The sequence below is a fragment of the Solanum dulcamara genome, chromosome 5 (assembly GCF_947179165.1).
Source record: "Solanum dulcamara chromosome 5, daSolDulc1.2, whole genome shotgun sequence".
Taxonomy (NCBI): Eukaryota; Viridiplantae; Streptophyta; class Magnoliopsida; order Solanales; family Solanaceae; genus Solanum; species Solanum dulcamara.
The window spans coordinates 13,397,746-13,408,835 of NC_077241.1; the positions used below are offsets into that span (position 1 = coordinate 13,397,746).

General features: G+C 30.6%; 1 protein-coding gene across 1 annotated transcript; it reads left to right on the forward strand.

The window, feature by feature from the left end:
* Positions 1–4,280: 4,280 nt before the first annotated feature.
* LOC129890432 (glutaredoxin-C9-like) lies at positions 4,281–5,415 on the forward strand. Its single transcript, XM_055965990.1, has one exon. It carries the CDS (start codon positions 4,639–4,641, stop codon positions 5,020–5,022), a length of 384 nt encoding a protein of 127 aa, XP_055821965.1. The 5' UTR covers positions 4,281–4,638; the 3' UTR covers positions 5,023–5,415.
* The last annotated feature ends 5,675 nt before the right edge of the window (positions 5,416–11,090 follow it).

Below are 11,090 nucleotides of genomic sequence, written 5' to 3' on the forward strand. Positions count from 1 at the left end.
ATAACCCCTAAGGTCCTGCTCAACACTTGAATAAATAAAAGTTTGAAGTTTGCTGTAACAACCCCAGGCTACTGGTGGTCCTCCAGGTACTTATTTCTTTCTTCTTTATTATATTTTGCTTAACTTAGACCCATGATGGGCTAAGTATTTAAGTGTTAAATAATAACTTAAGAAGATTGTTAGAATATAAAATGGCAAAGACTCTAAAATAAGAGCTTTTCTTTAATGGGTTACGATTTTGGTCAGGTTAAAGTTAAAATAATTTTATAGTAAACTAAGCTTAAACCATGGCGTTGGTAAGCCCTAAAAGGGGTGTTCCTGACATGGTTAGTGAAACCGGGAACATCCCTAGGCGATATCATCAGCCATACAGGACTTACCAACGGAATTACAAGGTTTACACTTTCTGTTTAAAAGTGTGTTAATGGATTGGTTTAAAAAACCAAAAATTATTAAAAATATGTTAAAAGAACAGATAGATTTACCTGTTAATCAAGATTTATTAAATACTTGGACTATTCCTAAAGTAGATGTGCAAACTATCTATAAATTAGGCACATTTGAAAGATTTGCTGGTAAGACAACTGTTAAAACTACCGAATTAAGTTTTACCATGGAAAAAGAGAGTGATATTTTCCATCTTTTTACTCAAGATGATATTGATTATTATAAACATAAAGATTTTAATTATTTGCATATTGGATTAGTACAAGTTGCTTTTAAGCCTTTAACTTTAAAAGGTTTGCCTGAATCTTTTATTGCTGCTTTAAGAGATGGTAGAAATTTAAATTGGAATAATTCTTTAATTGGTACAATCCAATCTAGTTTAGCTTATGGTGCTGTTTATTTTAACGCTTATCCAAATTTAAATGTTGCATTATCTGATGTGAATGTTTTACAGTCATTGATTCTAAATGTCAAAATTAATGGTTATAATTATTTACCTGGTACGGAAGTGATTTGTATTTGCACTAGAATTGTGTATCGACCTTTGTATACTTTATCACCTAGATGTCGTATTGCTGACAATAATAATGAGACTGTATTATTTGAAAATAATTTTTCTAAATCTAAAATTATTACACGTAGATTAATTAAATGGGAAGAAATTAATTTCCCAGAAGAATGGATTATTGAGGAGGCTGCTGTCCCTCAAAATATTACTTGTGAAGATCTTGCTGAAATTTCTCAAACTTCAGATGGGACTGTTAGACTTCGTTTTAATGATGAACATATTCCTAGGATTACTAATTCTTCTTCTAGATTAACTAGATCTATGTCTTCTTACATTTCTCCTGCTAATTACTTAGTAGATATACCATCTAGGGCATCTACTTCTCAGATTAGAGAAACTATTCCTCAAAGATTTGATCATATTATTATTGATAATAAAAATATTGCTAGAGGAGGAGGAGATTTAAGTGAACCGACAGATTCTGAAATGAATTTTCCAAATGGTTTAGATGGATAGTAAACCCATTGATTTTAGTCCGGGTTCACCGGCAAGAAAACAAATATCTGAAGAATTTTTTTGTACAAATTGGGAACCTTTTAGACAATGGTTCTTTCAATCATTTTCCCCAGAAGAAAAGAAATATTTTCAAGAAGATTTTTATACTGATTTAGCTAAGGAAAATATTTTATTATCATTTGTGCCTTGGTTCATGCTTAAATATGTAGGTCAATATTTATCTGTCATTGAACATGAATATAGATTATCTACTGGTGATATTGTTATTTCTTCCTTACCTCCCATGCAATCTTTTGAAGTTTATAAAGACGGGAAAACAATCAATTTTACTGCATTTGCTAAATTATTTAATGATAAAAATGCCTTAGTAAATTGTGAACATGTGAATTTATTATTAAAACAGCAAAATTATGCTAATTATTATTTAAATGTTTTAGGTGAACATGTTATGTCTTTACATAAGCATCTTGATAATTCTTTAAAACAAATTAAGATTTTACAAGAAAAAATTGATTTATTTACAAACAAAAAAGAGAAAGGAGAACAAAAAATTGTTAGAAATACTTTAATAATAATAATAATAATAATAATAATAATAATAATAATAATAATAATAATAATAATAATAATAATAATAATAATAATAATAATAATAATAATAATAATAATAATAATAATATAATAATAATAATAATAATAATAATAATAATAATAATAATAATAATAATAATAATAATAATAATAATAATAATAATAATAATAATGTATTTGATGGCAGAAAGGCATTTTTGAAGTGTGAGTTTCAGGTTGCAGTATGTATGAGGTAACACTTGTCCTGTCTCTATTCCCATGCCATTCTCATTTCTCTCACATCTAATTCCGGTGAATTTCTGCACCATTTTTTCCTGTTGGGAATATGACTTTGTCCCTTTCACAAAGTGGGCCACACACAACTAATTTATTTATTTATCTTTTTAAAAAAATTAAGAAATCAAGTTTATGAGTTATAATTTTAATTTATACCTAGTTAATAAATATGAATCAAAGCTATTAAATTTGACTAAGGCCGTAATTAACATATTGGCTTCAACACTGCCTTTGATAATTTTTTGACAAATTTTCCAAGTTTTTCGGTACATAATTTTAAAGCAGAGGATGATTTTGTTACAGATAATGAGCAACTATTGAAAAATAACTTATATTATATATACATTTATAATTACGAAGCTTTTAAAAATTTATTCACATTAAATATTTATACTAAATCACAGTGCTAATACTTTACCATGAATGAATTTATTAATCAGTCATAATTAATGATATAAATATATTTTAAGGCATGTGTCACTACTTATTGTGTTGAGGTAAATATCATGTGCAAATACCATTTACCTCCCACAGGGGCGGATATATGTACTAAGCTTGGGATGTCGCGGTATTCGATGGTCTTGATTGAAACTCTCTCTATATATATAAAATAGATATACCACATGTCACCCAAAGAAATAACTTATTCTGTCCACTGATAAGTAGTAGGCAAATTACATTAGCTATAGTCATAGATTTGAATCTGTGTTGTTGTCAAAACATGATCATAAAACTTATTTATTTGACTAATGTGAATATTGAAACTACACTATTGTTCAAAGTGTATGACGTGCGGCACCCAAAATCACAAAATCCTAAATTCGTCTTTGAGCTGATGATAACTACAATTTAACTTTCATAAAATAATAGTAACGTAAGAGAATTTTTACATAACTAAAGATAATTAAGTACAAACAACCATCTGTAATAAGTCATGAGGTTAACAGTAATTAGATGGGAAACATGGCAAATTACAACAAGTTAAAAAATATATATTGATTGTTTAAAGTATTAGTGTACTTCCTCCGATTCAATTTTACGTATTTTAATTCTCTTCTTAGTTTATTTGAATTGTTTTTTATATATATATTTTTAGTAGTTTTTTAGTTTCAATATTTTATTTACCTTTAATGACACTAGCTAACTTATAGGAATAATTTTTTTATTATTATTTTGCCCTTTTATTATCAAGATATTTGATACATTTGACATAACTTTAATTTAGAAACACTAAATTGAAAAGTTCTATTTATTTTCTTTTTAAATCAAACTAAACCATTCTTTTTTAAATGGAGGAAGTATTAGATTTGCTATGACTTTTTACTCTATACCGTTTTATCTGCCAATCATCTTGTAATTGGATCTCCATGTTTCTGAAATACTTCAAATTAACCTTGAGCATTTTTATTGTTATTGTTAGGCATTGAGCCTCGGTGAAATGTTGATTTATGGAGGAAATCAAATTTGGAGTATTTAAAGACAAAATAAAGTATTCGATTAATGGAAAAAATTCAATATACTTCATATGTCAAAACATTTAATACCATATGAATAACTATATAATGTTTTGGAAATATTATACATACTTTTCAAGACTCACAAGATTCAATAATCTTTTTTACATTTTTTAAAATTTAGACTGCACAATCAAACTAAAATCACATAAGATAGAAAGGAGAGAATATACAATGTTGTGGTTTTAACTATATATGTCATGTTGAAAGTTAGAATTAAAGAGTTATTAAAACGGAAAAGAAACATATATTTTTTTAAAAATTAATTAAAAAAAACCCATTAAAACAAACAAATTGAAATGGAAAGAATTAATAAGAATTATTCTTTGATAAAGTGTTCCAAGAAACATTATATGATGTTAATTAATTACATACACATATAGTTCCTAAAGCCCTAATAGACAAAACTTCATGACCTTACCCACTCTTGTCATCCCTTTTCTATTTCTTTGTCTTTAATTACATACATATTCTAAAAAGGCAAAAGGTAGAAGAAAGGCATGCAATTAAAGTAGATGATTGGGAAAGGATCAATCGTACTGCGCCTTGTTTGCTGCTGCTCTTGTAAAAATTAGGAAATATCAAACCCCGTCAGAATTTGCCGGGTTCAGCTACTATGTCCCTAACCATAATATACCCCCTACCCCCCACCAATGGACCCCCTATACCCCCACTACTCTTTCTTCCCCTCCTATAAATTAAAACTCAATCTTTATTCTATGCAAATCCCTAACAAACAAATTTCTTCTCAAGAAAAAGAAAACTCCTTTTTTTGTCCATTACAAAATGCAGGTAGTGAAGGAGTCGTCATCTTCTATGAGAATCGTTGGAGAATCAAGAATGGAGTCGGTATACGAGAGGGTACGGTTCTTGGTCTCGGGTAATGCGGTGGTGGTTTTCACTATGAGTGGTTGTTGCATGTGTCACGTTGTGAAGCAGCTCCTATTCGGGCTTGGTGTGGGACCCACTATTGTCGAGCTCGATAGGGATGCTGCTGGGAAGGAAATTCATGCTTTGTTGTTTCAACTAGCAGGGGATGGCCAGCAGCAACCTGTGCCGGCCGTCTTCGTTGGTGGGAAATTCTTGGGAGGAATTGAAACAGTTATGGCTTGTCATATAAATGGTACACTTGTTCCTCTACTCAAAGAAGCCGGAGCGCTCTGGCTTTGAACTTTAAATCTTGAATCCGTTTCATATACTATTAGTAAAGGGAGACAAAAGAGTCTGATACTAGATGTCTAGTATTGCTCTTTTTGTTATTTTTTTTCTTGGTTGAGGAATTAAGGGAAAAAAAGAGAGAAGAAATTAGGGTTTGTTGTATTTTATAATGACTTACTCTATATATTATCTTGGATTTCAATGAATCATGTATGTAATCTGAATATGTTTTGTCTTAGTTTTATCTTCATCATTGGTGCAATATTATTTGGAGTTATGAGGTTTACTAGTACTAGAGAGAAGGGAGATAAAAGGGACTGTTTAATTTCCCTTTTTCACCTTGCTGTCTGCCTGTCGGAAAGAAAGGATACAGAAACTTTATAAAAACTAGTTAACTATGCATATTTTCTTGGAATTTGAGGGAATTTTCACTCTTCATATAGCTAAATTCGTAGCTTCTCTTTAGTTTGTTTGTCACTATTTAATTTCTGAAAAATGCGGGGTTTCCTCTATCAAGTTTTACCTTTTTGTTTGTGGGTGGGAGGTTGGATTGTTGGATGATGAGGTGGTTAATACGAGGAGTGGCGAAGTTACAAATTTCGTTAAAGTTATTTATGAGATTTAATATATATATTTGATTTGTATATTTTTAATATATGTAGTATAATTTTTGACGAACAATATTCAACTGGCCACCTTTTATTACTTGCGGCTATGTTGAACATGAACATGCATAAGGAAAACCTCCAATACATGTGACACATATTTCTTTTTAGTTTATTTTAAAAAGAAATTCATCGTTAATTTTAAATAATTTAATTTTAAAATTTTATTTTTATCCTAAATAAAATAATTTATAGTCACATAAATAATCAAAGTTCTTGTTTGGATTAAAGCTACATGTCATAATTTAAAAATTAATAATTGAAATTTAATTAACTAAAACAAATCACTAGTCATAGTACGAAATTCCACTCAACATGAACAATAGCTTCCGGAGGCTCTTTTTCTCTCTCTCTATCCCTTAATTAGTTGAAACCTTTGATGCTAATTTGATCTACAACGATAGCTTCCATTTACGATTTTTAAAAATATATATATTTAGAAAAGATATAAAGATCTAGAATTGTGGAATTGTAAAAATATTTTCAAAGAAAATACATAAAAGTAATTAATTATTCTTACCAGGATTAAGCCTTTGTTTTAGTTAATTAAATCTTAAAAATTAATTTTAAACTATGACATCTATCTTCTTTTCAAACAAGAAAAGATGAAAGAAGGAAAATAGAGAAATGGAAAGAAGTCGGATTCGTTTTGGATCACAAATTTTAAAATTTTATTTTTAATAAAAAGCTCTATATGATTAGGATGGAGGAAATAATTATTTTAAATTTACTCTCTTATTTTTAAGAATAAAGAAAAAGAATGAAAATAAAATTAAGGGTACTTAACGTTTTACGTGATATCATGAAGGAAAGTAAGGGGACGTACGTCAATTGAAAAAGGAAAGAATGATGCTATATTTCGTATTAATGATGATCATATGATATGAATGTTGGATGAAAGTAGTTGAATTCATTGGACCACCTTTTTTGGATTTTGGATAATGGAAAAAAGAAGTGAATGATTAAAAACAGAATATATTACTCAAATCTTTGTCAAATGAATTTAAATGGGTGATATCAAAATTAGACCACGAAAATATGATTATTTTAATATGCTATAGTTATTAGTTTCATTTATTTTGATTTGCTAAATTTTAGTTTGTCTAAAAAAAATTTGATTCATGAAAAATCTTGTCAAAATAATTTTAAAAAGATTTTTTAAAAAATAATAAGTTTTATTACATATTTAAATAAATTATAAAAAATAAAAAAAGAAATTAAAACACCAATTGACCTATTTGGCTATGAGAATTTTTTAATTCTTTTTCAAAAAAAATTATTTTATTTAAAAATTAGTGTTTGTCTATTAAAATTATTTCAAATATTTAATTGGAATTCGAAAAATGCTCAAAATCTGATTTTCACTTTCATTATAATTTTTCTTTTTCAAACTGTAGCCATTCTTTTTTACTTTTCATTAAACTGATCCCATATAATTTATATTTTATGTTTAAATCATATTTTCATATTTTTCTAGAAAAAATATTCAAACAACCAAATATTATTTGCAAAAACTATAACCAAATAAATTTATAACATTATGTGACTATCTATTTTGACAGGCTACTCTTTTAGAGTAGATTTTCAAATAAATTAAACAAGTTAGGTGATTTTGCTAGATTTGAAAATTAAAGGGTATAAACCATATTCAAAAAGGTATATTTCAATTCTAAATATTCTTTCTAAAAGGTATGGTCAAATATAACCTCAATTTTAATTATAAAAATTTCAAATAAAGTGAGGATATTGGTTTTTCATTGCCAAACGCCACTTAGTAAAAACTAAATGAGTTAAGTTAGCCCATCCAAATAACTTTTGAGTGAGTTAATAATCACCCAATTAATTTAGAGAAAGTTTCATAAAGACTATAGATTAGGTGATTTGTACTTCAACGATACTTTTGCTATTTACGTAACATCCCTTATTTTTTTTATATCGAAGGTGTGAGGAAATTATATTAAAAATACAATTTTGATTATTGCTATTAATTGCGTAATTTCTTAACTGATGTGAGTAATTAACGCAACAGTGTAAACAATTACATTGATTTAGAAAATTTAGTTATTGATTTGCTATATAATTATAAATTTTCATATCGATAATATCATATTCAAAAGAAATTTCAAAAACTAAATATAATTTTTATTTTCTCGGATTTGAGGTAAGTGTATCATGAATGGATTCTATTGTATTGTATCTAATAGGGTTGTTCAAAATTGAACCGAAATCGATAAATCAAATCAAAAAATAATAATTGATTTATTGATAATGGGTTATTAGTTTAGTGGTTTCGGTAATGATTTTAATTTTTTTTATTATCGGATTGTCGATTCTTATCGGTTTAAGATTTTTTCTTAACGGATTAACCAATAACCCGATAGTAACTTAATAATTTATATTTATTACCATTCGATATATATTTTTTTTTCCCGAAATTTTCCTCATTATATAAAGCAGAAAGAAAGAACAAGTACAAGGAGGGGGACATGAAAAGCCTTACCTCCAAAAATAAGATGGATGAGAAGCCGGCTTTAAGGTCGGCATACTTATCCGTGATATAAAGGTGCTATCTATGTACTAGAAAAGCGGTAAATCTATGAGAGGACTCCTCTCGGTACAATGCAACTAAGAAGAGAAAGAATAACTGAGGGAGGATCGATTTTCCCTAAATCCAAGATCAGCCTCACAATTCCAACACAAGGCTCAAGGTCAGTACAACTAAACCAGGAGACACACAACGGTGACCAAAATTGAAAACTAGTTTCATTTTTGATAGCCATTGAGTGCGGCTCCAAGCATTGGGTGTTGTGTTGCTGGTTTGGGTTTTTGTTGATTGCATCATGCATATGTATGAAGGGTTGTTGCATCTCTGTGGATGGATATGGTATGTTGGAGTTTGCACAGCTGGAAAGGCTTATCTCCTTCCAAGTTGTTGTGACTGTCTTCTCCACAACTGTATGTTGGTCTGTGAAACTGCTGCTGTAATGAATCCTATGAAAGTGATGTTGCAACTCCAACACTAGGTTCCATTTTGCAGGATACCTGCACAAAGAGACAGACAGCAGGAACCTAAGAATTCTTGATGGCTACTGGATGGATTTCCTGGTGTTGGATGCTATGTTGCAGGAGCTTCCAAATCTGATATATGTTGAGAGATTGTTGTTGTTTGTTGTGTAGAGTGTTGGAAATTGTTGTTGTTGTTGTGTGATAGAATTTGTATGTTGAATCTGCATGTTTTTGAGGGCTGCTGACTGCTTCTGGCATCTGCTGCTGCTGTTGAGCTGCTGCTGCCACTCCATTCACAAGGGAGGTTTGGATAGCTATAAGGATGAAAAAGGCCTCCACTTGCTGCTGCAAAAGTGCTGCACAGCAGAAACAATGGAAGGTGAAAGCAGCTGCAGTGTGCATGTTCTTCCTTCCAGGTTGCAAGTTGTGCTGCATGTTGAGGTGTTTTGGAGTTGTAAGTTGCTTGTTGATGAGTACTGTTGACTGTTGCTGTGATTGTGTGTTGCTTCTGTTGGTCCACATTGGAGGAGCTTCAAGGTCTAATGCTGCAATTCCACTACAAGACTCCAAGTTGTTGTAAAATCTTTCACTTAGGGTTTAGCTTTTATACATTTATTTCTTGCTGTCTCAAACTCTTGGCTATTATACAATGTTTTACATTTGCTTTTGAGCAAGACACGATATATCAACTCATGTGCATGGTTCATTTGGTTTGTCACCTTGTTTCAACAAAAAAATTCAATGGTTTTTTTTTGTATCAAATCTTAATGGTTAAGCAGATAACCGAACTGATAATGATTAATAATCAATAAACCAATAACAAATAAGTCAATATCTTAATGGTTCTATAATGGTTCGACAGGTCTATAAATTAATAACCGATAAGTCGAACTGATAAACTTGAAAATCAAACCGAACCGATCGATACGCAGCCCTAGTATCTAAGATTTTTTATACGTCAGTTTATCAAATTTTATAGTTATTTTTAAGCTACTAGTTTGGATCTCCCAAACAAAACTTTTATAAAAATTCACTGCTTGAATGTGCAATCAACGCAACCCACTTTTCTACAAGCTAAGATAAAGAATAATGCACAAAAAAATTAAGTGTAACCATCTATCCCCATCGTTATGGATAGGTCAATGGGGAAGGATTTTGGCTAGAAAACTTCGGGTAGTAAGTTCAAAAATATTTAGCCTAGGCCAGACTTGGATGAATTCTAAGTCAGGTGAGGTCTAGGGTAACCCTGTGATAAGCGGGGGATTGAATTGGTAATCGCAGTTAGTTAGCTGATAGCCAAGACGATACGAAGCATTTACGAATTCACGGAATCGTATTCGGGCGAGTAAAACTCTCAAAATTGGACTTGTCATGAAAGGTATAATTTAAGATGTCATGGGGAGGGGGTATGTTGTGAAATGGGAGTTTGGAGCTCAAATTCCGAACTCTCTATTTCTGTGCAACCCACCAGAGCGATATTTATCCCGCCAGAGCAGGGCAGCCGCGACTTAAAGATGGGGAAAAACACCAAAATGGTTATTTTGACTTCTAATTCATTCTTAAGAGACCAGAAGCAACCTAGGGCAAATTCTTGCTGATTTCTAGCATATTTTGCATCTAAGTTAAGTAAATCACCACCTTACTTTGTAATTTGATTCCTTGAACCTAGAAACTATGGTTGGTAATCATTGAGGGGGGATTATGGACTGAAACTAATGGTGGAAAATCGCCCTAGGGTAGGGTTAGGATTGTGGGTTTTGGCCTAGGAAGGGAATTATGTTATAATTCATGTGAATTAGGTCATTGTATTGATCCTTTGTGTATATGTGACTTGTTTTAGACCAAGAACAAACATAACAAACTCGGAAAGAAAAAGCTCTTGCATCTTAGAGTGGCTGAAGCTCGAATTCGAGGTAAGTGATTGTTTTGTTCTTGTATGGATTTCATGCACTTGCTAAATTACTTCATGGTATACATATATGTATATGAATAGGGAAACATTCTAGAATTTATGTGAAATGATCACTTACTGGCTTGATTGGTGACGAACCTGTTCTTGATGATATAAATTTGACTAATGAATATAATTGTGGATGCTTTGTATGTTTGGATCGGGTGTCATGTTCCGACACAAACATTAGATCAGGTGTCACATTCCGACACAAGTTAATTGTTTGCAGGTCTCATTAGAGGACCCTTATATGAAGTTGTATGATATTGAGGTTGTTGAACTATGATCTTGCTGGGTACTATTGAGATGAAAATGGTTAAGTTATTATGTTGGGTTTACTTGTCCATGACTCGCTTACTGGCTAGCTGCATGATCCTACCAGTACACTGTTACTACACTTGCTCTGTCTTTGTTGAGTACAAGGCATATTCAGTTGGCTGCGGAGAGACCTCGCTTAG

Excerpts from the sequence above, each read along its gene's own strand:
- LOC129890432 (XM_055965990.1), top strand. The coding sequence starts at position 4,639 with ATGCAGGTAGTGAAGGAGTCGTCATCTTCTATGAGAATCGTTGGAGAA.